Source organism: Anopheles nili, chromosome 2 (assembly GCF_943737925.1).
Source record: "Anopheles nili chromosome 2, idAnoNiliSN_F5_01, whole genome shotgun sequence".
Taxonomy (NCBI): Eukaryota; Metazoa; Arthropoda; class Insecta; order Diptera; family Culicidae; genus Anopheles; species Anopheles nili.
The window spans coordinates 16,861,557-16,888,477 of record NC_071291.1 but is presented as its reverse complement, the minus strand read 5'-3'; the positions used below and the strand labels follow the sequence as shown (position 1 = coordinate 16,888,477).

The following is a 26,921-nucleotide window of genomic DNA, read 5'->3' as shown; positions in this document are numbered from 1 at the left end:
TCGGTTGGCTTCTTCCTAGCAGACGTGGTAAGATAACGTGCTGTACGGGTACGAAACGAGGTGCATCGTGCATCAAGTGCCAAAACGAAATCCGGATAGAAAAACATGAGCCGGGCAACGACGAAAGGACCCACTAAAAACGAGCTGCCATGTCGCGTGTATGTGGTATGTGTGACGCTGGCAGGATGCGATGGTAGGACACGCGCCCGATGCGTGCCTCCTTGTTACAAAAAGGCTTCCTCACACTTCGACTTCCGGGTGAAACGTCTACTACAGCAAGGCACGTATGAATTTATCAAACAATGGTCGATATCGATATCGGTGTAAATCAGCCCCAGGAAAGTGTGTGCGTGTGTGTGAAAGAGACAAACAGCGAGAGAGAGAGAGAGCGAGAGTAAACATGCGTCACATTTACACATTATCCTGCGCTAATTCGCAAAACCCCCGCAGGTGCTTGGGGTGGCCACGCTTACAGCTATCACCCGGTGGATGTGGCTGCTACTGCTGCTGACCAGCTCCTCAGCTCTCTGGTCGATAGGACGCAACAACAGCAACACCGAAACACCGGGATGTGGACGAACATTACACGGAATTGAGTTTAAAAAAAAACTATCACCCTCTTTTTCCATAGCCTACTTGTTTCTAGTCCTAGTCTTAGTTTCTACTTCTAGCTAGCAACGTGCAGCCATCCGTTCGTCCGCAGGACTACTAGCAACGTACACGTACACTTACACACTGACACACACACACACATACCGACACACCTATGCAGACAGACACGAGGATAACATCACATCATATCGTAGAAGAAGGAGTGGGTGTAGTTGAGCTTTTGAGCGCCAGCTAGAGTTGAACTAGGGTCAGGAATATTGAAGGATCTCCCTAAACAGCTAACGGTGCTAACGGGGATGCAAGTGCTGTGCTACTACCTCGCTGCTGGATTTAATTCCATTTCTGCACCTTACTCGCTTTCTCGCGCGCTCTCTCTCTCTGCTCGTGTTCCTTCCCTGTCTAGTTGTGCGCTGCGTGTGCAAGGATAAAGAACGTGATCAGTTGAAGCAGGTGTTCACTACGGTTGGGCCGGTTGCTCCGTGGCCGGTTGTTGATTGCCACGCAAAAGGACACCCTGTTCGTCGGTGATCGTGGACACGGTACACCGATGGGTGAGCTGAGGCGATGCCGGTGCGATTACGGTCGATCCACAACAGCTGGCCGTCGTGGTGGCGGCCGTGTTGGCGAAGGTCGACGTAGCCGAGGACGAGGACGCCGACGACATCGAGCTGGACATCGACTGGGACTGGGTCGACGTCGAGGGTGAGCCCGAATTCAGCAGGTAGATCCTGACCGTATGCTAGCACTTTGGCTGGAACGTCTTGCGATCCGGCAACAGGCACAAGATGCTCAGCGCCATCACCATGTGCCAGATCGAGTGCACAATGTGGTAGTTCTGTTTGGTCTGCAGGAACGCGAAGCACACCAACCCCACCATAACAAGGACACTCCCGACGGGCAGGTACAGCGCCAGATAGCTACGCGCCGGGAAGCACCGTTTCGTCTTACGACACCTCAACCCCCAGCTGACGGTGATCAGACAAATTCCGGTGAGAGCCGGTGCCAGGAACACCCACAACGACTGCTTGTTCAGCTCGGTACCGAACGCGAGCAGAATCGCACCGAGCATGTGCAACAGCGACACAAACTGGTGCCGGATGTTGGCCATCGCGATCAACGTCACCCAGATCGCGAGCAACCCACAGTAGAAGTCACAGAACTGCAGCACACCGATCTTCACCAGACAGAAGCTGAACTCCTCCTCACCCGAATCGCACGCGTGATAGAACGCCGAGAAGAACATCGCGAAGAAATAGATGACGGCTTCACTGTGGTAGCCACGACGAACCGCAAAGTAGATGCTTGGCAGGAACAGCAGATTGGAGAGTGTCAACATCAACGATGCCAGCAGAATGGACGCGCTTGAGGGTACCTGCGAGTCCTCGGTACAATCCCACCCACGGTAGTTCCTCAAGCACAGGCAGGTCGAGAACACGAACCCACCCGACATGTAGTGATAACATCGACCAAACCTTCCACATCTGCCAGCCACACACGGGCTCGAGGAGATCGTGAACACCACGCTCGAGTTACAGGTCGCATCAGCAACGCCACCCTGGACACTCTGCTCCGTAGCGTACTTGTGATGTTGCTCAAATTTACGCGCCATCTCGTCCGATCGACCACCGGTACATTTCGCGTCCATAATGCACTCCTTCACCTTCAGGGTCTCGGTTTCGTTAAGCCCAGCCAAACAGCCATCGTCTGACAGACACTTGCGGTAGAACTCGAGCCGATCCGTACAGGAACACGGCGGTCGCATCGCCTCCAGTGCGGTACGGTACGTTCGCACGAACTCCTTCACACTGTCGATGATCGTTGTGCGTGCGGTTGCGTCAGAACCATGGCAGAAGAGTCCTAGCGTGACGAACCAGCTGCCAGGCTCGGGGAACGGAACATGCACTAGGCCCGTGTTTGTGTCCGCATCCGTGTTGTTGATCACGATCGCAGCTGGGTAGATATGTCGCCCGTAAACACACTTATCTGGCCACGTCGGAATGCCAGGTTCCTCGAGTCTCAGACACACGATCACCGTCTGGTTGGCTTTGGCTGGAGTTGCTCCTGCACGTGGTGCCTTCGTTGGAGTTCCCGGAGTTGTCGTTGTCGTCGTCGTAGTGGTGGTTGTGGTTGTAGTGGTCGAAGTCATCGCCGCCGGAAGTTCGGGCACAAACTCCTCCTGCACATCAACTAGCTTTTCCGCGACAACGGCCGCGTGTTCGTTGGTGGAATCGTGCCGTGCATCTATCAAACTTCCTTTCAGATCCTGACGCATCGCGACTGCGAAGCTAAGCGTTCCACCGATGTCGTACACGTCATTCACATCGAATCGCATCAGAGCGGGTACACCAGCCGTGAGGTTAAGTGTCACCGGTACCGTCCCATTCACGTCCGGCAGCAGATCGTAGTCGAACATGAAGAACTCACGGTACGTTTGGCGTAACACCGGGTACCGATCGAAGGTGCGGTTCGGCAGAACCTTGCTATCCATCGCCAGAGCATCACCACTTCCGTCGAACGTGTCTGGGGTTGTCTCAGAAACGCCAGCCTCAAACTGCTCGTATGTGGAACTTCCGGGAGTTTGTTCCGGGCTGGCAGAAGCTGCAGCATCAGGACCATGGAACACAAGCTCCACGGCGTACATTAGTGTCGTGTCAGGATCTACCTTCTCGGAGGCCGTCCGGATCTTGTCTTCCGTTCTGTTCGTCGTCTCGTTACCATGGTTACCACCAACGGCTACTATTCCCCCAGCAACGACACCCGACGGTACGTTCTCACGCAGGAACTCCATGTCCACGTAGTGCCACATGGCCTCGTGCGGGTAGAAGTCGATACTGACATCTCCGGTTTGGTTCGAGCAGATGATGGCGTTCTGCAGGTAGTTCCTTGCCGTCGGCAATGCACTAGCCTGCACGTGAAAGCTCACATCGGTGCAGTTCGTACAAGCATGCGTGATGTAGAACCGCCACGTGACGATGGACACGTTGCTCGGGACGAAGAACTTGAAGGTGCGCGGTTCATCCTGCCCACCAGCCGTCAGCAGTCCTTCGTGGCGCACGTCCACGTTTAGCATCACTGGTTGAGCGCTCACGACGGCCATTTCGGACATCAGTGACGTTTCGCAGGATGCCGCGAGTCCTGGGTGGATGGAAGAAACAAGAAATGCGGGAAGGATGGCGCGCTGATTAGAGAAAGCTTGGAAAAATCAAAACCCCACCGCACTCCACTCCCCGAAAAGGCAACCCACTCTTATTACCTTCGCCAACATCATTAAAAACTTTAACCGTTTCCCTGCTACAGTCTACCGTCTGATTTGTGTTGGTGTGCTTGTCTCTGTGTGTGTGTGTGTTCCCCCCCCCCCCCCCGAATCCCGGTCCCATTCGCTCAGGTCGCTTTGTTTCTTTATCTCACTCCACCCACGCCTTCCGGGTCCTTGAGGAGGCCCTGTTTTAACAGTTCAATTTCCACCGTGCCACCGTTTCTGAACTGAACCGGGAAAAGCGCCTCGCTGGAAAGCGGCACAAAATTTCTTATCGCGCTAGGAAAAGTTTTAACCCCACGCCCGTTAACTCCACCCGGGAGCAAAATCTCGGCCCTCCCCCCTTCGGTTCGAGTGCAGCACGCGTCACAATTGCAAGCGAATGTTCTCGGCGCTCGCTGGGAAAGCTTTCAGCTCCTTAAACCGGGTGGGAAAAGCGCTTATCTCAAATGGAATGGAAATGGAATCGAAGATTGCACGGTGCCGCCGGTGGTACGGGCACGGGGGATAATTTAGTCATTACCCGGTATTGAGTTGGGAGTGGAACGCTTGTTTTTTTTTAGCGTAACTTACTTTCCCTTCTATTTCTGCCTCCCATCCCCGTGGGTTAGCTTTTGTGCCTTTTGCTTGCGACCGTGGAGTTAATTTCGTACTTAACACTTAACGGCACAAAACCTCGGGACGGGCGGACGACGAACGCAACCACGGAACCGAACCGCGACGGTTGCTTCCGGTGGGAAGGATGCGAAGGAACCGGTCGAAGAATTCAATTTCGCTGCGTCAATGTTGTTCCAGTTTAAGGGCACTTCATTAGGGCGCTTTTGTCTGCCGGCGCCGGTGCCGGAGTCGTCTGGAAGGTGACTCTCACACACACACACACGCGTGGTGAAGACGCACAAGTGCTCTAGGGCGGGTGGTGGCGCGCCATTTTGGCTTCGGATCAGGTTTTCCGATCAAGGAAAAAGGTTCAATTTTCAAAATGCGCGGCGATGTAAAATTCAGCGTCATTCAATGCGACGATTCAGTGACGTTTTAATCCCACTAATCCACGACGTGCATATCCCGAACGTGATGCATTTAAGTGTCGCGTGTGTCCTTTTGAAGTACGAAACATCCTATCGGTGGATAACGCAACCACCCCGAGCCACGCGAACAGCCACTATAAATGCTAATGCTTCCGATTATACCATTTTAATCCCCGCGTGCGAGCGCCCGCAACCGTCCATGTTCTTTTTTTCTTTCCTCTTGATCCTGGTTGGTAGTTCGAAACTAATGGCCTTGTCGTTAGGGTGTGTAAAACATACGAATGGGTTGATTACCGGGTTCGATATTGGGCCACGGCTGTAGCCGCGCACAGTCGCCCCGCTAATAAGGGACACAAATTTGGGTTAAATTTTAATTACCCTTTTTGCTGTGGGAGAGTGGGGAGTGGGAGGAGGTGACAAGGGTGGCACGCACACTAGGGACACATCCTCAGGAGGGGGAGGACATCCTTCCATTTGGGAGTTGGTAGTCACCGGTTGCGCCAGCATCATGCGCGTGAAAATTGCACAGAAAATCGCGACCTGCCACCATTTCCCACGTGCACATCTTTTGCAAATCTCCCATGTGTGTGTGTGTGTGTGTGAGTGTGAAATTGGGCCAGTTTTTTCTCTCCCTCCCCACTCCTCCCACACCACCCACCCGCATTGTGCTTGTGCTTGAGTGACATCGCCGGTGTGGTCCCAATTTCCAGCGAGCTGTTTTCCGAACCATCCCAACTGGCCAGCAATTTGTTAATTTGATTGAGAGACTCACATTTCGGCCTGTCACGGATGATTTCGTCTTCCCCTCCCGCTCCACCCGCTGCCCCCCCCAACTCTTCCCGCAGGCGCCATTTCCGGGTGTGGCTCCATTTCGAGCCTAATTACAAATAATGACAGTCAATCAAATGCTCGTTTTGGACGGGTTGCATTTCCAGCCTCGGAATAAACCCGCCAACCCCCGGAAGGGTGGACCATTTTCCACCGGCACCGTGTTCTTGCGGGTTGGACCCGGACCCGACCCGGTGCCGCACTCGAGTACGCTTGTTAGATGACAATTTTGCCACCACCAAAATTGTCCGTCGCGTTGGTAGTTTGGTTCATTTTCTTTTTTGCTGTTGCTTCATCCTTCGCTTGCTCCTGATCGCTCGTGACGCGGGAAATGGGAAGCCGTTCGACGCCATTGGCCACGATTTAATTACCCATGTGGAGCCGTTCCCGGGAAATCGTCCATTCGTCCACTGTCCCATTCCTACCTACCTTGCTGCTCGATCCGCTCGTTGTTCGGATCGGTCCAGCTGATGAACGCCACGGCAAACCAGTTGCCAGGATGTGGTCCTTCGATGCTGAGCCGGCGCGTCGTGCTGTCCGATTTGAACTGCAGACTGTGGATCTCGAACCTGGCGAGAGGGAAATGAACAAACGTACACGTGTGTGTGGTTAGTGAATGATATGCGCCGAGTCAGAAGAGCTCTCGCTTCTCGGGGCGATTTGCTCTGAAACATGCTAAACTACGATTAATTTGTCAACGGTTTTGCGGGCGAAACCCAATGCAGGCACATTTGATTGCCCCCGGAACGGTTCGAAACGGACCTGCACCTGCTACGGGTTTGTTGCGTAATCTCGCAAGGACCCATCCCCCACCGCCCACCGGCAACAATGGCAGTATGTGTGCTTGCTGTGGGTGTGCGGGAAATGGAAAAGTCGAAACGATGCTTCCCACAAGGCGCGGCGTGTTCGTTCGTCATCGTTTGCCGATTGGCTCCGAAAGGTCCTTCCTGACCCGGCAGTAAGACGGGCGCGTCGGTGGACGATGGCTGTAAATCAAATTTCAACGCCATTCGTCTTTTCCGAAAGCTTCCCCCCCCCCCCCGGCACGGAAGCGGTCCTGGCGATCGCACTATGCAAATATGGCGGCCGCGCCGATTTCCATATCGTACCGTTGGACCCTCCCCCCCCCCGGCTCAGAGGCACCCGGGAAAACCCGGAGAAGCTAGCAGCGAACGCCGTGGGGGTGGAAAATATAATAAACTAGCACAAAATAGCATTAGCTTCGGGAAAGGCCACAAGGGGAGAATGAAGCCTTCGGTTCGGATTCCTCGGGCAGCTTCTTTGCGCGCCAGCACCGGGCGGTGTTATGATGAGTTTTTTTTTCCGCTTGGCGCGTTTTGTGCTCGTGTGCGCTTTTCCTGCGGGGAGGGAACGGTGCCCCATGGGTGCGCGGAGGAGGAGAAGGAGGTGGAGGGAAACACTGCGAAAACTATGCGCGGGAGTTACTGTGTTTCGATTCGAGCTGTGTTTCATTTTCATGTGACTTGCTTCCACGGGTTTTGCCAAAAAACAAAACCCCGAAAAAGGGAAAACAAATCTCGCTCCCAAAGGACGAATCCAAAGGATGTGGGGGGAACTGTTTTCCTGACCGTGACTCCAACCGGCTCGATTCTCTGGATCGTCTGCGACCGACCGAGAGCGTTTAGATATTCATGGGATTTTGTCTCCGACGACGACGCTAAGGACGACGAATGATGGAGCCCCTTGTGCCGTGCACGTAATGCGACGTATCGAAATGCGATCGAATTTGTCGGTTTGCGTGATCCGATTCACGAGGCTCGTTCCCGCGGGCTCCACTCTGGGCACCCGGGAAGCGGGGTGGAAATACAATTTCGTTGGAAATTTGTTTTCCGAAAGTTGCACCTTCCTCTGAAGCGTCGATGCTGGCGTGTCCTTGCGGCGTGGACTCTGGCGTGTTGCTTTTGGTGGGGGGGTGATTGTGATTTTTCGCGGGACGGTTGTGAGTGAGGAGGGATTTTCCCAGCAACCGTGGTATCTTTGGCATTCTTGAAAGCCCCCAGCACCTAGGAGACGTGGACCGAAACGACAACCAGAACGAGGTGGTTCTATTAATTAAACCAACCAAACGACAGCTGCCGGTTGTTGGTGGAAAATGCCGTACCACAGGTTGGGCGGCATCTCGTTAAAACGTGACGCTGGTTCGAAAGCTTTCATCTCTCACCATAAATCGCCCCCAGGAGCAGGAAAAGGATCATCTCTGGCCCTCAATGACGCACGATTTATGCGCCCTCTCGGGTTCTCCGCTCTCGTCCTGGCCGAAAAAAGGGCTTACATCGCAATCGAGTGGCCGTAAATTTTGGACCGTCAATCCGGAGCCGAGCAACAGCTTCCAGCGAGCGGGTCCAGCGAGCCGGCAGCATTTCCACCGACGCATTCCACACCAATAATGGACAATCGGCACCCGGTGCCAAAAGGAACCGGAGAAGGCGCCTGAAAGTAGGCAAATTGTTGCTGTTGCGTCCCTTTTCCGGGGTTTCGCGTGCGCTCGAAATTGTTTCCGGAACACCGCCCCCGGAAGCAGCGCGCCATCGGTGGAGGCCCCCTTCCCCCATTGCACCCATTCCCCTGCGTGCTGTAAGCATTCGGCCAAACTTTGGTGCTCGTTCGGAAAAGTTATGTTTATTCCTTGCGCGCGTAAAGAGCACCGCGCGCGACGCGTACCTTGGTTGTGGTTACGCATCTTTTATCCCGGGCCTTTCCACCCCCTCTCTCTCTCTCTCTCTCTCTCTCTGTCTCTCCATCCTGCACCTCCAACCGGCTGGAGGCGGAACTTAACAAATAACTTTTTCCACCCACCACCAGACTTTGAGGGCATAATTTTTGCTGCGAAATAAAGCAATGCGCCGCCCGTGAAGTGAGGTCCCGGGAAAAGCCCTCCCCACGGGGCGCACATTTGGAAAACCTGTGATTTTCCTCCGGCAAGCCTGGCGGACCATCGGACCATCGAGGCTTCCCTCCGCCACGGCTCGTATCGTCTCCCATCGCCACGTGCGTCGCTCGTTAAAGACTTTGGCGTGCAGAACTTTTCCGGCCCACGGTTCGTGAGGTGGGCGGGCTGCGGTTGACTGATGATAGCTTTGGCAACATTTGTCACGTAATTTTTGATGAGTTTTACTGCCGTTGGTCCGCAGCCACGGTGCCTTCGATCAGCGACCGCGTGTGTAAGTTACACGTCGTTCCTTTGGTAGGTCTCCTTTCCGGTGGTTTTGGAAATTATGTCTTTTACATTCGGGTGAATTTTGAGGTTGTAACCGTAATGGGGAAGTACGGGTTGTCCTGTTCGTTTAAGATCACGTGGCGCAGGCCACGATGACCTTGAGAGAGGTCAAAATTTAAGTTTTCAAGAAGCGCCCGCCTGTTTCTCAAGCGCTGGTTATAAAAGGAGGGTCTCAACTTTTGCTGCTGAGTTCACTTCTGAGACAGACGGACTTAGCGTAAATTACCGCAAAATGTAATGAGACGATCGTCACTCGCTCCTCTCTCTTTGCTGCTACTACGTACCGTTCGTCCGCGTCGAGAAAGTGCTTCGGAAAGGTGATATTTTCCGGGCTGATAACCGGATAGCTGCCCGCCTTAAGGTGCAACGTGATGTCATTTGGCTTGCAGTTGCGCTCTAAAACAGAGAGTGAATGAGAGAGAGAGAGAGAAAAGAACAATTCAATCACGAGCTCAAGGAAAGCCCTGAAAGAACCCGCCGTTGGCACAACTTACGGAAGGCACCTTTGGATTCCTCGTACGCCTTAAAGCTAAAGTAGGCCGTCCTTGTGTCGGTCGGGATGCGAAAGTGCAGTATCGAGACGTCCTTGTACGCGGTGTACTTCAGCAGCGTGTTCGAAGGCAACCGTTCCAGCGGAATCTGTCCCTCAGGTGGGGCACCCGGATCAGACGCATCCTTGCGGTCCTTCGCACCCGGTGCGCCATCTAGCGGTGAGTCCACCGAAGGAGTCGTCCCATCGCTAGCCGTTGCCGCCCGTTGTGGTCGATCGGTATAGTTGCTGCTATCGCTGGTGCTTATGCCACGATTCCGTGCGATGTTACCGGCAGTTACTTCGCTCGAGCTCACACTTATGGTAGCTGGATGAGGTGCGACACTGCCACGGCTTCGATCGATGGCAAACGTCAGTAGAACGATGATGGCCACCGCCGAACCGGGGTTGCCACGGCTTGAGCAACACATTCTTTCACCGGTTGTATGAAGCGAGCGAAGGACTCGAACACCTACACGATGGACGGATGCCACCGATACTGAGTTGTGAGTACGAACTGTTCGAACGACTGTAATCACTCGGACGGCTCGGGCAGCCCTTGACCCCTTACGTGATCGGGTTGGCTCTACTGTGTGTGTGTGCGTGTGCTTGCTGCACTCGACTCGGCCGTCCGTTGTTATTTTGTCATTATCGATCGATTACCGACGCAACCGACCCGTTTCTAGTGCTTCCCTCGTGGGCGCTCGAAGGGCGGTCTGATTTTTCCACCACCGTATTGCCGGTTGCCTACCTTCAGGGGTGGCGCGTTCCTGCGAAAAAAAAAACCGAAAGCGAAAGTGAGCGAACCGGGCGAAACTTTTCCTGCGTGTGGGCGTAAAATAGAACCCTGCCCTACCCTACCCCTGATCCTAGCGATCGATGATCGATCAACGGAGATTGGGTTGGAACCGTCGGGAATTGGAAACCGGAAAAGGACTGCCCCCCTGACGGGGGTGCGCTATCCTTCACGGTTCGTGGAAAATCCAATCAAATCCAAACCCGGGCTCCCCGGTGGGGCAAACCGAATAGTAGTTCGCCCGAATAGTTCACTGCCACGTGCCTGAAGTACTGCGCCGCTGGTGCGCGCGAAGTGGAAGTGTTTTGTCGATGCCTGGGATGCCAGGGAGGAAATAAATTATTGTTTAAAACACTCGCCGCACCGTGATTGTGGCGCTTGCGCGAGACCGCTGCGACTGGAGAGTGAAGGGAAACTTTCCCTCGGTTTCCTGCGCAATCGAGGGTAAGAGTAAGAAGAAAAGCGGACGTGGGGACTGGTTCGCATAAATCACCGGAGAAAACAATCACAATTGGAATGATAATCAATTGTGTAAGCCTCTCGGAACTGCAACCGGCAGGAATGGTGCTTCGGGTGACTTCTCTGGCCCGTGGCTCGCGGATGACGCAAGGGGACGAAAGAAAGCTCAAATTGTTGCACGGAAAAGCACTCCAACGGTGGAAAATTCCACGAAGCCCGCGGTAGAGGGGGTTGATTTTTTGTTTGTGTTTGTTTGCATTTTTGATTCAGTTCCGCTGCAAAATAATCACTTATTGATTGCTTTCGTTATGGCTCACGTTCATCGGGAACCCGTTTCCGTTCTCTTTCGGTCGCAGCGAGCCACCCACGTGGATTGTTTTATTTTGCTTTATTTCGTGCCCCAAGCGGGAGCTCGAAAGCGCGCGAAAATGCACCATCCCATTGTGGGTGGGAAATTGACCCAACGAAGGAGGTGGCGGGTGGTGCGTGCACGTGGAGAAAGCATCAGTTAAAAAGTGCACTTCCGCTTCGGAAGTGCTATTATGCTGTTGCAAACTTGCTCGTTGGTGCATCCGTGCGAATTGCGCGCGTCGCATTCACGTTTAATGGAGAACGGAAAAAAACGCATGCCACTTTTCGCATAATTCATCAGAGTGTGGGCTGCGTGGTAATTAACGACACGCATTTCGGCGTTCGCGTGCTTTCATTTATGGTTTTGGGGGGGGGTCCTTTTTTAATTTTTAGTAACTTTTTCACGCAGGATCAAATCAAACCTAACGGGTTTTCAGCTCGCGTTGCTCCGCAGGTTAAGTAATTGAAGCTGCAGTGCAGCCAGCTACTTTTTGGTGTGTTTTGGATGCTTCAAACGGACGTAGGTTTAATAATTTTTCACGACCACACTTTCTTGTTCGCTAATGTTCGTAATCATCATTAGCTCGGGATGCGTCACCCATTTGAATGGCTTCCCATTTGATGGGAAGAACGCATTTTCCTCGGTAATGATTATTATCCGGTGCCGAAAATAGTCACCACCCAGACGCGATAAATGATCAATTACTGTCTGGCCGTTACGTTGGTTCGATTAACGCCAACGCAACCGAATAAGCTTAGCGTGGCGTGTAATTCGCGGCAGTGGCCCTGGAACCATCGCCCACTGTTGGCTGTACATTTTTCAGAGCTGCCAAATGCCGGGGAAGTGTACATGCTGCCACCGGACAAATCTGTTGCGAAATTAAACATCCTCTTGCTCTTTCCTGCCAGCTGGTTTGAAGTTTTTGTGGAAAAAAGGAACACACACAGACACACACACCCTCCCTCACGCAGAATAAACAACACGTGCGGGGCGAAAGGACTACGCGTTGGCTAAGCAAAGAAGCAAACGAGAAAGGACGTTCGGAAAAGGTGCCCTAAAAAAGTGGAAAATTTTGCGCTAATGAAAGCCTGTCTGTCTCGCTGCCAATCTTGCTGAAAACCGAACAACGCCACAGACGCCAACAAGGTAGAAGCCAGCGAACGTAAAAGTCAAAATACGCAAACCATCGGCGAAAGCGTAAGGGCGCCCAGCTTTATCGAGTGCGAGCAACAGGAACGCCAAAGGGAACCGACGGGGCAGGACGAATTCGTCCCATTGAAACGCTCGAATCCAGACGCCACGCGGCACGTTTTGTCATTTAACTCTCGCGTCGCTTTTCGCAAGAAACAAACGAAACAAGGAGCGCACAGAAGACCGATGGAAGTGAACAAACACGCTCGCAACAACAGCAACAGCAAAAGCAAAAGCAAAAGCAAAAAAACAGACAAAAACGCCCCCGGAACGCTACGACCCGTTAAGGATCACGTTTGAGTGATGGAGAAGAGTGGGTGTGGGCGCGAGGTGGGCCTCGGGACAACGCCGCGGCAAGCGAAATAGGTTGTTCGGAATGGATTTTCGAAATTTGAATATCAAATCAACTGGAAAGAAGTTGGAGATTTAATTAAACACATTTCCACTCCATCGCAAAGTGCTGCTCTCGATTGAGTGTTAAGTCGTTCGTTTGTTTCGTCGTCGTGGCACCGTGCGGGCAGACACACACAAGAGAAAAGCGAGACAGAGAGAGAGCGAGGACGAGACAGAGGCTCAAAGTGGAGCATAGGAAAAAAAAGCTAGGAGAACCGGATGGCCAAGGAAAAAAATGGGAAGTGAGATAAATGAGGGGTTGAGAGCTGGTTGAGATGGTGGGTGCGGATGTTCGGAAGAGGGGGTGGGGGGAGGCGGAAAAGGAGATGCGGTCGAGGAGCAGCAGCGGAACCACCCGGCAGCAATCGAAAGGGGACTTCCCGGGGAGCGCTATTTCGGTATTCACGCTCCGGAACGGTGGCTGGGTTTTTGGGAAATTTGAATTGGATTTTTCTTCCCATTTTCGGCCCCTTGCCCCACGCCCCGCGGGAATGTGTCTCCCGATGGGTTCTTCCCTTTTCTGCCATTACCAAACCACCCAACCAGCCGGGAGCTTTCCACCCCCAATATCCTTTTGGATGGGCTCACCGACCGATGACGGTGCCATTGCCGACTTTCAGGCGCAATTGTGCGCAAATGGGATTTTGCACGGCAAAGCTCATTTTACGGGTATGCACACACACACGCATACACACACACACGTTCGCCTGCCCACGTACAGAAACTTAAGCACACAAAAGGACCGGCGAAGGCTCCCAGGGGGTGGTGGTGGTGGTGGTGGTGGCATGAACTGCCGAAAGCGACGCAACCCCTTGCGAACCCCTTCAGAATTGGCTGACAGGCTCTTCGGTTCTTGGGAAAGATATATCCTTAAATTTTTCTCTCTCTTTCTCCTTTTCTTCTCCCACTTCTTTACCCCGCAACGCCTTCCTCCATCCCTTGCCTTTCCTCAATCTATTGCCGGGCGGCTGTTAAGAGACTGTAAAGTTGGGGACGTCCACTGTGGGTTAAGTGGGTTGTTTAAGTGCCGCAGAACATCTGTCCCGACGCGCGAAAGACTCGTCGCAGTCGGCAGCCGGAAACCGATCTGTCAGGAGCAGTGCCAAATGACTGAAGGCCGGTACGACCGGGCCGGTACGGGTGTTTGAAGTGAAAAGAGTTACATTATTTCGGGGCCTGGGAGGAAGACAATTATTCGGCTTATGATTGCAGTGAAGGAGCACACACACACCCACACACTTTTTTTGAATGCTTCTCGAAAAGTATTACTTTTTATGTGTGTTCAAGGAAGCACGCTGGATTTTCCGCATTGCTCGCTAACCAATCGACACGACGATGGAGGCTGATAAGTCCGTTCAGAGGTGATAACAGGTTCACCGCAACGGAGGTTTTCCCACCGCGAATAGAGTGCACCTTGAAAGCTTAAAAAAAAGCTAAATCCACAGTCCTTCTCAGTTCCATTACGTTACATTCCATCCCCTTCTTCTGGATGCGCCTTTTCTGGCCACAATAATTTCATGCATTTTCCATCTCGCCCGGTGTAATATATATAACATGCACTGGCGAAAGGCGAGCAACGAAGGTTGCAGGAACTATTTAAGCCGTAGAAAAAGTAGGAATTTGCGCAACCCTGCAAGAAACCATTAGGGGTTTATCTGCGCCAGAGCTCGGGGGCGAAAGATAAACGCTTTCCCGCAAATACGCCGGCACCTGGTTTTTCGCGAGAACTCGCCCACGGTGGGGTGGGGCCGGGGCGTGGAAAATCTGCAAAAGAAATGCGTTCCATTTTTATTTCTCGCACCATTCCCGCACGACGAGGATGTTTTGTTTCTCGTGCCAAATCGGGGCTCTAGTGGCGCTGCTGTGCTTGCTGCTGAACCTGCCAAGGCCATCGTCGGCTCATCCCTGATCAAATAGCGCAAGGACGACGACGTGCTGTGGGTGGCGGAGCACGAGAAGAGTGGGTGGGTGGGTGAAAAGGGCATCAGGTGCAAAAGTGCAGCTGCCGGAGGATTGTGTCCGGTTTTTGCCATTTCTTCGTTCGCGTGTGTTGGTTGCACTTTAATGGTCATCCTCGGCTTTTACGTCAGCTCAAGCAGGATAGTTTTGTCACCCTCCCACAGCTTCCTTTCTCCTACTACTTTTCTCTTCCTACCTCCCCCCCCCTCCCCCCGCACCACATCTCAACTGTAGCCGACGAATGGGAAAGAGATAAAGAGCCGGGAGATGATTTGCGAGGAGCCGAAGAATTGGGTCAACCATGAAAAGTCTTGATTTATTTCACACTTTGGCCCCTCGTGCGGGCATTTCCACCGTATGTGGGCTCGACGCCAACGTTGTTGTTATTACCCAGCGTGTGGGTGTGTGTGGGTGTGCATGTGCTACTAATAATGGGTCCTTTCCCACTCCGTCGGTGGGCAGAGGAGCTTGCAAAAGGTACACGTCAAATTTAACAATTTTTGCCCCCGTGCTGGTGAAAACAAAAAACAAACGTCACTTTTCCGAGCGATTAATGGCCGCCGGAAGGAAATTGATGACACTAATTTGAGGGACGACTTCGAGCTTGCTTCTTCGTCTTTCTCGGCCAGGTGGCAAGCGAACGTTCCGTCGGGCAGGGTGGCCTTTAAGGTGAAACGGAAAACAAATGCCCATTTATTTCACCGTTACGCTTTGTGAAGCCAAGTGTTTTGTGAAGGGTCTTTGGCGCGCGATTACGATTTGAGGGTCTTTCGTTTGGGGTCGTTCGGGTTTTTGCGATCCCTTCGATTGGCACCCTTACGCGTTGGAAGTAAATCCGGTCTCGATGCCGATCGGTGAATCCTTGTCGCGATAAATTGACAGCCCTAAATGACGACGAAAAGCACATTCATCACACGGCGCAGCGAAACGTCGCCGGCTGTCAGAGGCTAAGTTGCCCATCCTGAGACATCAATCGGATCGAACTTGGTGGGAAAATAAACCCAACTGGAAATGTGTGTCTGTGCGTTTTTTCTCAGCTTACTCAGTCTCCCAGGAGAGCGGCGCAAATAAAAACCAACGATCAATTTTATCGCGACCTTGGAAAGGACTGATTTCTTGCGATTTCTTGTGCGCTACAACACTTGCTTTCGCTGCATCCACAGGACATGGATTTGAGAAGGACCTGCTCTGCACGGGCACGTGGCTACAAATCGTAAACTGTCGCGCGTTTCCTTTGTTTTACGACACCCTGCGATACCATTAATGGTTTCGATTTTAATCGATCCCAACCCCGGCCAGGACAAACGCACCCCACACACACACACACGTGGCAAATGGTCGAGTTCGGAAAATCGTCGAACAAATTATCGATCGTGATGTGTGCGGCCTGCGAAGGAGCTTCGTTAACTTTTAAGCGAGCTTTCCGTACGTGATTTTTCTGTCTCCCATTCACCGGGCTCTATCTGTTCGCAGTTATCCTAGGGACATCGGGAGCAATTACGTTCCTTCGTTGCGTCCTCTGCCAGCTTGGGCCGGTACAACGGGCGTGCACGCGGACTCGTCATGAATAATGTCTTAGCTCTCGGGCTCTCGGATTCGGACCGAACCGGGGGCGTAATGAAATTACACTGAAAAGCTTTTACCGTGTGTGAGGGTGTGTGTGTGTGTGCGCACTGGGGCGCGTGTGTGAAAGGATGTCCCTCCCGGCACTCGAGGTGAAGTGCAGTGCACACAGACGTCAAGCCAAACAAATCACCAACGTGCAGCTCACCTGGCGAGCCACCACTTCTGAGCCACCGTACTCGACCATGATTTTATTATCGTGACAGCATTTATTTATCGTGTCCGGTTCGGTTATGGAACCAACGTTTGCATTCAGGGTAGGAGTGTAAGTTGAAAAAAAAAGCAACGAATAACCTCAAACACGTGTCGTTCAAGGGATTTTCCATAGAAAAAGCAATTTCCCACAACTTACTCACCGCACGTTCTAATTCACTACTGATGAGTTGCTGCCAGTCGGAGTGCCGCTCGTTAGCAGAAACTTCTCGACGCTTGTGTCACCGAATTACTAAGCACCTGACTTGACATTCGAGCATGTCAAATAATGCGCCAATGCCCACTAGATTTAAAAACGCAACGGTATCGCACACTCACACGCCCGGTGGGAATGGTTCGGTCACAATTGAACCCTCCTAACAAGCGATTCCGGGCTTTGCTCTTATCCGGACGCTCTGATTCCGATAACACCGATTGGGGGTTGATTTATCGCTGTTGATAGAACTGCGTCTTCACTGCACGACCCTTTTTTTGTCGTACGCTAACTAAAAGGGGGATTGTGATTTCGGTTCAATTTTTCAACGTTTCACGCGTGCTTCTTTCAGCAATCAGATTGCTTCAACAAGCTTCTGCTTCCTGCCGCGATTGTGTGCCGTAATCGACACTAAACCACTTTCTGACCGGCTTTTTAACAAAAACCTTCCCAGCACTAACGGATGGCACAACTATCGCAAAACACGGCTCTTCTCGGTAGTTTAGCTTCGTTTGGAATCTTGATCGCAGCTGGTCCCACAAGAGGGCAGATTTGTTCCAATCTTCTCACCGAGCGCTGCGTACGACTCGCGAGCCGCGCGTCTTGACACTATCTATCTCGCGGGTGCGCACGCGTGCACTCGTGTCCGGAATCAGCAACGGCGACGTGCTGTCATCAAGACCATCGCACACAATCACCCGGTCCCCGGACAGAGCGGCCAGTGGAGACTGGAGCGATTTAATAATGTAATGTAATGGTTTGTTTTGGTAGCGATCGGTGTACGGGTCGATGTGGGCCGCTTATCAGCCTTTCCCACCCCACGCTCGGTGGGTGGGGATTTTTCCAACCCTGGTAGTGCGAAGGGTGTGAGGGATTCCATCAAAAATTCATCACACCGGCTTTTACGCTGATTCTGACGCGGCCAGAAACGAAAAGCGGAAAAACAACCTCCAAATCCAACGGTACGCATGTCGGTTACAACACAAACGCACAATCAACGCACGCGTGTGTGTTGTGGCCCTTTTTTTTTGCTGTTGAGCCCAGCCGTGCATCAAGCTTCCAAGCAACCCTGCACTCACGAGTTGATAAGACGCCCTGATAGCGCGCGCCTCGGGGGAATTATATTAGCTCTCATTGGCTCGTTAAGTTAAGGGCTGCACGGTCCAACAGTGTAGTTGTGCCACCCGTCTGTTGGGGTGGGTCATGGACACCATCAAGCCTCGCAAATGGGGGTAGGACTCAAGCCTGCTGCCCGGGCGGAAATGTCTGCGCCCGTGTCGCACCGAAAGTGATCGCACGGTACCGGGAATTATGCTTTATTGAATAATTATGCTGCTCGTTTGCGCCGAACAAGCGCACCGTAGACGAACGGATGTGTGCTTTATCGTGACAACTGTTTCGCTGTGCTGCGTGTCTCCATCGCGCCCGGGTCCTGTCCTTTAGCACCGTGGGGTTGTGTGCGTTGCAGGATTAGCACCTGTTGCCGGGTTGGGAGAGGTCGCCCAGCCGACACCTGGCGCGTTGTGGCGGAATCATTCAATTATGATGCGCGATCTGGCAACGGGCGAAACGTGCCGGTTGCGATGAATTTTCCGAACCCGTCTCGATGGCTCCCAGGTGCCACACTGGAATGTGGATGGAGTTTACTGCGAACATGTCCAACTCGATCCATGCCCGATCGAACAACGGGTCTAATGGGGGTGGACGAAGAACAACAACAAAAAAACCAACCCACCCTTTTGAATCTGATAGCACAGGATAAAAACAGAAAATGCACGCATTCAACCGGTGCTCGTGCGATTTCCCGGGGTGGAAATGAAAACATTTAGAATGGCACGGGTTTTGTTGGTCCCCCACGGCCCCTAACACAAACAATGCGAATAAAGCAAGCACCTCCATCATCGATTCGCATCAAACCGGTCCCGGGGGCGCACGGGTTTATAATCCTTTTAAAAATGCATAACTGCTCAGTCGCCACCAATTTGTCGCCACGGAAATCAATCCCACTGTTGTGTTTTTGTACACCACTCGTGCGGGCAACCATTTAAAATGGATGCGCGAGCCCGCGCTGCTCGTTGCTGTGGTCGAGTTATGGCCCAATAAATTATGCGGTTTCCTATAAACCACCGCGAACCGTGGATCACGCGTGTTACGGCGCACTCAATCAGCCCGCGCCGTCGTTGGAACACTGAGGTGCTCCTTTTTTATGGATGTTTTGCCATGCCACGCATCCTCACCGACCGGAAACCCGTGCTGTAACCTGCGAAATTCGTTTACAACCACCGGAAAATGGCACCGATTCGCGAGAAACGAGAACGCGGAATTCAGGAGCACGTGCGCTTGCGCCAAGGACTTGAACGCGTGCGAGCTCAAGCACCAGCGCCATCTGGTGGGACATAAAAATTAATCATACAGATGTGCAACCTGCGATAACAGCTTTACGCGCCGTTAGGGTGAGTTCCGGTGGTACCAATCGTTGCCTTGCTCGCCAAACCGGAAGATGGGCGTCTTTCCGGCCATTCGCCAAAGCCCACGCTGAAACACCGTGGCCGGAAAATCGTCCTCCTGGGTGCCATTGCGCGCGCGGCAACCAACCGGTGCAGCGGAAAACAATTAAGTACGAAGTAATCTGCATGTTGAATCGTTGGTTGCCATTCCAGCACTAGGCGCGCCTAGGCGCGCGCGTCCTGATGACAACCGCGATGACCCGGCGTCATAACGCGATGGTTTTGCCACCACCATCGACCAAGGACCACGCTGACGATGATGAGGATTGTAATGGGTAGGTGGGCGAAAACACGAGCAGCACGAGGGTTTTATTGCGCCCGGGCCACTTCGGAGTTGGGTGGAGGCGCAAAACTTAATTGACTACGCTTTTCCGATGGCGTTCCCGGCACCGTGTCTGGGAGCAAGCACGCTCCTGGTTTTGGGAGGCAGTTTAAAACAGCTTAATCATCCCCGCGAGGGCCATCGCGTGCGCGTGCCGAGCCAGGACTACGCCAGGTCGCTGGGTGGGTTTGCTTTTTCGGAAGGATCGGTATAAATATTCATTACACATTCAGCATTCGGTTCCCTCGCGAGCCCTTTGGGTCGAAAAAGGACGTCCCAGGGAGCTGTTGCCATGGTCCGTGTTCCACGACCTCGCAAAAAAGCGGACCCGGCATCCTTCGAGGGTGGGTGAAGACGAGCCAAAAAAAAAAGGGGTAGCTCTTTGATAACGGATGTACTTTTCGTACTGTGCGTGTGTTTCTTTCTCTCCGGGGAAAACAACGGTACGCGTTCACTTACAGACCACGTAACCTTTTGTGGCATTTCTGACAAAGGTTCACCCCTCTGTCTGTGTGTGTGTGTGCACGCTTTTTTGTTTCCAATTCTCGCGCGGGTTTCGAAACGAGTTTTCTTAAGTAAACTTTGCCCAAACAACCACGTGCCACAATGAGAGGGAGAACATTTTCCATTTACGCCGTGGAAATTGCACACCCGAAACTGGGCCAACCTCGTTCGAGCGTCCCGTTCGCGGTAACATATCTCAATCACAATGCGCCCGTCGTGACATTCATCGTTGTTCCCGAGGTTTTGCGGGGTGTTCCGTTCCCTTTTTGTGGCAAGGAAGTACCTCACACATCACGTTAATATAGCACCGGGAAAACCCCGTACCGGTTCGCATCAACAGGCCTTCTTCTTGCACGGTGTAGGGAACGTCGGGACGACGTTGCACATTCACAGTGCAGCCATTCATTTGGGCAATCATTACCGGTTCGGATTCGATTGTCCTTCTCCCACTCGGCGCAACAGCGAGCCGCCATTCGGAGCGGAATCTTACACCAGAACGAGCGAGGACCGAGGCGCCTGAATGTAGGCAACCGGGCATGCGTTTCTCAGCTGTCATAACGAGGATGCTTTCCGACGCTTGAAGACGCCTCCTTAGACTCTCCCTGTGTGTGCGGCATGAGACGAACGAGAATCGGACGCCGGAGAAAGAAGCTTTCCTTCCATTTTTTGAGATTTTGCCAGCAAAAGGGGCAGCCCGCTTTTGTAACACTTTTGCTCCGGTTTGCTCCTTCGACATTGCCAGCGAATCGGCATTGCAGTGGCCTGCGAAGCCGCACCAACGATGCCAGAGCCAGGACACCGAGTGCACCAACACCAACGTTGGGCTTGGGAGGCACTAGAAGCACTAGATTGCCGTGTTATGCAGTGCATTATCGCTCCCATGGCCGCGGCCCGGGCCACGGTTCTATTGTTTCTGGAACAATCGAGAACAAACGGGATGAATACGGTTATGTAAATTTCATGGCGAAAGATGCCCCCTTTGTGTCCGTGCGGCTTTCGAGGGGGGGGGGGGAGGGGGGAGACGCATGGGAAGAGCACGGGCACGGGCACGCGGGGATGTAAAAGTTAACGGCTGCGAAATGGATAGGTTAGTTGTGTGAGCATTTCGGATAGTGCTCGCTTTCAGCGGGCGCTTTTCATCGTCCCATTTTCCGGGCCCACCCGTACACGCGCAAACCAATCCGGCATGGGGCATGTTCTTTGACATTCTCGTCGCTTAGCACCGATGCCACACGATGCGCAGGTGACAAAAGGTGCAGTCAAAAGGAGGCCAGCCGTGGTGCGAGTGAATGAGTTTTCCAGTATGGCTTTTCCCCACAATTTCTGGGACCAAGTTGTTGCGCCGCCAAAGACCTTGAGCTGCCGCAAAATGTCGCCCTTTTGTCCTGCATGGTGAAAACACACACACACACACACACGTATGCCATTGGGTCACGAAATGGGGGTTTGGCTTGGCACCGTGAGCCTTTGTTAGCTCACTCCCACCGGATCAGATAAGCTTCGGTCATGATGGAGCGGGAGGCAGATTGAATTTACAGGCAGGATCCCTCCAACCCAACAGGGGGGGGGGGGGGGGGGCATTGGAAAACTGCAATGGAATTATAATTCGATTATTATAAGGCAACCAGGGCACGGTCGCTATATCCATTTGCCCTCGCTCGTGGTGTGTGAAAAAAAAAGTTGGAAAATCCAAAAGCATCCAGCTTCCCTCGTCGACACCGGCGATGCTTTTCTTCGACGATGGCGTTATTGGGCCACCGGATCGTGCGCCACCGGAAACCGGCAGGTATCTACGAAAGATCGAACAACGTCGTCCTTCGGAGAACAAGAAAAAAAAACGAGATACGCTCGAAATGTAATCTCGGATCTAACGAAATGAAGCGCTGGCTGTGGGTGTGGGATGTGTTTCTTCATCGAACACTGAAATGCGATCCGGGGGGAGGGTTTTTCCGTTGCCGAAAGGGGGCCTGGCCTCGGTTGGAGGGGAGGAAAAAGGCTCAACCTTTCTCCGCAATATGCGTGTGTCTTTCAACGATTTTATCAGCTTTTCAGCAAAATTTGCAACATTGTAGACGAAGAAAACCCATAACATGATTACGGTGCTGCAGATGAGTGCTCGTTATGTTTTGCATGCTGGTGTGTGTCTGGAACCATCCCATCGAGCCTGCCAGCGGCATGTAGCACAACCGGGTCGGTTGATTAGTGCCCGTTCGTGCTCCTCTATTGCCAGTTGGTGCCGTTCCGGATGTCCGCACTTGGATGTTGCATCCGCACGATGCATCGATGCGTCGATGCAGTTGGTTGTATTTGTTGTTTCATGATTAGAACCGACCGATGTTTGAGATACTCCAAACCTTGCGGGATTAGCCTTCCGCAAGGACGCCAGCCAGTCTGACGTTGCTGGTCGACCTTCGGCATCGGGGGATCAAGTACCGGAAAGTGTTTACCCGATGGGAAGGAGTTGATTAATAATGAAAAAAAAATGCGTTTGCGGTACGCACCAGCACCACCGGAAGGATGTGCAATCGGAAAATGTGGCTCTGGTACTGTCGGTGCTGGTTGGATATTTAAATCCTGCACAATGATTGTGGCTCATGCAGGTTCATGATTCTTAAGGAGCGCATTCAATGCATCGCCACACGCGTACGGCCATTGAGTGATGAATATTATCCTTTATTCGCTGCAGCAAACCACGAAGCAAATCTCACGCAGCATTTTTCCGATGGGAATTTTGCTAGAGCCCCACCAGCAGCGTGCTAACGTGTTCGGCTTTTGGGTATTTATGCCATTCGCCTCACGGCCTACGAGCGTACGACCGACCACAGCAAATGGGAAATGAAGGCCACAGAAAGTGGATAAATTGACGCACGATACAAAAATCCGTCATTAAGCGGCAACCAATCCTCGCCGGCAACCGCACGGCACGGTACGGAGAAGCACGAATGGAGCTTTTCCGGAGGAGGGTTGCCAAGACCGGGGAGTAACAAATCGCTAATCCTATTAGGCGAAGCAAATGAATGAAAATAAGATAAAAGCCTTAGCGTAACCGTATATTATGTGCCGTTGTGTCTTGCCCGTTGAGGGTGTGTCTCGTAGGCAAGCGGAACGAAAAGGACGAAAGGGACGAAATCACCCGAAAGCACGCGAAAGATCACATGTGGAAAAGGCACACACACACACACACACACACACACACACACACATGCATGGGGTACACACGAATCACAGGGCCGAAGTTGGGGTGAGAAAATTCAATTCGTTTTTCATCGAACGCAGGCAAAGACGTCGTATCCTTCCGTCGGTTGGAACGCCGGTCATATCCTTTCGGGCCTGCCATGGTGCTTGTGGTGCTGATGATGAGTAGGATTGGAGCAAAAAAAAGCAAGAAAAAAAACACTCCTTCACTTCATCGTCGCCGGGGTAGACGACGAGCAGCTTTTGCACGGAAGGAAATATCCATCTCTGACAATTCGAACACGATTTTTAATCCATCGCACTCGTCCTTTCGATTTCCGGCCCGCACAAGAAACCCCTCGAGAGTTGCTCTCTCTCTCGCTCTCTCTCACTCACACTGTGTTCCGGATCCAATCGTACACTTCCGTCCGAGGTCGAGAAGGTGGCACCATCGCTTAACACCCAACCCGATCGCAGCCGGCTGCCGGAGGTCCTTTGGGTCCTGTGTGTGGCAAGGATCTCGTGCGTTTAGCGCACAAGCCCCGTGTGCCGGCGGTTGTACGAGCGAGGGCGTGAGCATAATGGACCAGAAAATGACTGTGATTTGCTATAATTGATTTCGATAATTTTCCTATTTCCAATCCACGCGGCACCGGTCCGTTCCAAGCGGTTCCGTGGCCACCTGCTCTGGGTGTGCACCGGGAGCTAATGGAATCCGGTAGCGATAGATCGCACCCAGAAGGGTGTGTGATTAAAATTTAATTCCAGTTTGATTGCCTTCTTTTTTTTTTTTTTTGTTAAGTGCACAACCGGTTCTCGGTCTTTGGTCCGCTTGCGATTTCCGCAGCGATGTTTCCAAATGCACGCGCGCTTGGTGGTGTAAAAATTAGGGCTTCTCTGCACGCCCGGAGGTAAAACCACAAACCTCCGGACCACAGGCGGTCCTGTTGATTTTTGAGCAAATATTGGATGTTTATCAACAGCTTGCCGCACGCGGACGAGCACGACAGATCGTCCTTCTCGCTCCCGATCGAGCCCTTTCCAACAGCCACCCGAGCCGGAGTAAGCGCGCCGAGATGGAGTCAAATATTTATTTTAAGATGCCACCCCCAAACCGGCAGAGTCCTTTCGCCCTTCGTTTAACAGGACGCAGCAACCGCCGTCAAAAACCCGGGTCGGCTTTGAGGTGTCCCGATAGTGATTCGATTGCGAGCGTCACTTTTTTTTTTTGCTGTGTATTTGTGTGTGTGTGTTGCTTCCCACTTGCACCACGAAACACTCGAGAAAGCGAAAAACCACAAAATAATCTCGCTGACGCCTCGCTGAGGCCTCGTTCCCGAAGGTCCTTGCTCTGGCTTTGCATCTGCTGCTCGCGTCGATGGCTTAGATGGCTAAACGAGCCCCGTCGAACGAGGACATCAGTGGCAATAAATGGTCCTTTCCCCACGGGTTTTCGCTTTGCCCCCCGTCCGTCCGAACGTCCGCGAACGGAAGGGAACTTGCACTGGTTTTAGCATAAATAATGCGTGTCCTTAACTCCATCGGGTCCCATCCGGGATCGGACCCATAATGCCCGGGATTTACGAGATCCCAGGCTTACGGTGCGTGGTTGCGTTTGCATGCACGCATGCATCATCGTTGCGTCGAGCTTCGGCCCTCCCAGGCCAGCCCATTATTGGGCTTTTATTTATGAATCGTTCGGTCGAGTGGACGCCACCCGCAGGGTACGTACCTTCCGCACGGATCCTGCTCGACCCAGGGGGTGTGCTCTCGAGCCTCCAGCCTCTCGGTATCTGCAATGGGGAAACGAAAAATAACACCCCGTTAGAATCGACTGCAGCAATCCATTGGTTGATTATCTTCACCACTGCACCCCCTCCCCCGTTCGAGCGTCCGGATTGACCTAGTTCCGGGGGCTAGTCCTGCTCACGGTCCGGAACGTGCCGTGCGGTGTGGAGATCAGTGAGCCGGAAGCTAGCGTGGAGGATTACCGGGCGTTTTTCCCGGAAAGGATCCGCTCTCATGGAGGCGGCTGGCGATGAGGGCTCAGTGTAAAGCCCAACCCAACCCAGCGCAGAAGAGCCACACTTATCCGGCGATTAATTTTTAGCGCCACTGGGCGTGAGGGGAGGTTTGGCCTAGCGCAGGCAGCTAATCCTGGTGGGAGCCTTTACCGGGCCTTTAGCCCACTCGCGTGGTGGCGCTTGAGTGCAGAAGGCAGGCTTCTAATTGTTGGACGAGCGTTTCCGGAGCGATGCGGTGCTCATTTATATGCAAACGCGGAGTAATGAGCTTTGTTTTGCTACATGGTGTTCATCGCAGAAAGCTGCCTCCACAGCCCGGTCCAGGTTTCCGGGGTGGGGCGCATACGTGCCGTAATAATGATCGCAAAGTGACGCGAATCAATCCCCATTCGCGAATCAAAATTGCGAGCGCTCGAGCGGCGAAATTAAATCGCCGTGAAGCCGGCGTTTTTTTTTTGTTGCATCACGTCACGTCGGTCGGGAATGGGGAGCTAATGGTTGGGATACGATAATAATTAGATTGGCGGTCGAGGCAGATGCAATTAATCCCGCGCGTAAACAGTAGCTTTGGGATAGTTTTCAATTACCACAATTATGGCAACGGGATGATCGAGGGAAGGGGGGGGGGAAGAAGGGGCAAGGGTGAAAGGCACCCACCCACACACCCACACACGCACATGTCACGGATGGTGGGCGGTGTTTGGCTTTTTCAATTAGAATTAGTCTTCCGCAAACGTGGCTAAGCGACTGCGACGCGTGTTTTTAATCTCATTAAAGCCGGTTTACGCACGTCCGTGCATACGTAATTGGTAGTAATTCTACTTTACGTGTAATAATGATGACAGGCAGATGACACTTTGTATTTTGCCTATCGTGTCATAGTTAAAAAAAAGTGCATACGACGAGAGATCAAGTTATAATCAACGACAAACATGAGCGCATTGAATATTTTTTTGCATTTTCTCGTTCACCATTTGCCTCCTGTGAGGATTGAACTCACGACCGCTGGTTTACGAGACCAGCGCTCTACCACTGAGCTAAAGAGGCACGCTTGCTGAATTCTGCGTAACTACGCAACAGAATCAGTAGCCCGTGTCGGGTTTTGGCATCGCACGCACGATGCGTGAAACGCAACCGTCCGCTCTTCATTAATCTGCTTCGAAAACACAATCCCCGATCGATTGATTCGCGTCCGGTGGAACAACAACTTTCTTTGTACAGCGGCGTGATCGATGATTCGCGGTGCGTTTGCCGGCGTGTAGCGTTACCCGGGCGTTATGGGGCTTTAATCACTCAACCGATACAGTCCCGGCCACTAAACCACTCCACCACGGGAAGCCCGGAGAAGCCCATTAATAATGATGATGTCGGAATTGGAGCGCCACCCTCGATGCCCGCACGTCCGCCGGTGTCTCGTTTCGTGAGATAGGAAGGTGCAACCTGCAGCCAGCGATGGCACCACAATGGTTTCATTTAACCAGCGGTTGTGCGATGCTGCCGAGCCGATGCGACTCCAACTGATGAAGAGCCATCAATCGGCACGCTGCCACTCGACCCACAGTTGGGTTAGCGTCAAAGAGAGAGAGAGACACACACACACACAGGTGAGGACCGAACGAGAGCAAGGATGTTCGCTGCAGACAATTAGGTTTGCGGTTGCACTTGATTACTCGAAACCAGCCGGCGTACGTCAGTTCCCGCAGGATGGAAAATGGCAAATGGC

The 26,921-nt window shown here is 52.7% G+C and overlaps 1 protein-coding gene and 1 non-coding gene across 2 annotated transcripts; both read right to left on the bottom strand.

The window, feature by feature from the left end:
• Positions 1-1,351: 1,351 nt before the first annotated feature.
• Positions 1,352-9,919, bottom strand: LOC128730759 (uncharacterized). Its single transcript, XM_053823841.1, has 4 exons — positions 9,454-9,919; positions 9,244-9,355; positions 6,151-6,290; positions 1,352-3,747 (listed from the first exon to the last, which is right to left on the bottom strand). The coding sequence occupies exons 1-4, from the start codon at positions 9,917-9,919 to the stop codon at positions 1,352-1,354; spliced, it is 3,114 nt and encodes a 1,037-aa protein (XP_053679816.1).
• Positions 9,920-26,173: 16,254 nt separating this feature from the next.
• Positions 26,174-26,245, bottom strand: Trnat-cgu (transfer RNA threonine (anticodon CGU)). The gene has a single exon. It is a non-coding gene; the product is annotated as a tRNA-Thr (tRNA).
• Positions 26,246-26,921: the final 676 nt, after the last annotated feature.

Excerpts from the sequence above, each read along its gene's own strand:
- LOC128730759 (XM_053823841.1), bottom strand. The coding sequence starts at position 9,919 with ATGTGTTGCTCAAGCCGTGGCAACCCCGGTTCGGCGGTGGCCATCATC. Across the intron at positions 9,356-9,453 it reads GGAATCCAAAGGTGCCTTCC|AGCGCAACTGCAAGCCAAAT; the intron begins GTAAGTTGTGCC and ends TCTCTGTTTTAG. Across the intron at positions 3,748-6,150 it reads CGAGCGGATCGAGCAGCAAG|GACTCGCGGCATCCTGCGAA; the intron begins GTAGGTAGGAAT and ends CCATCCACCCAG.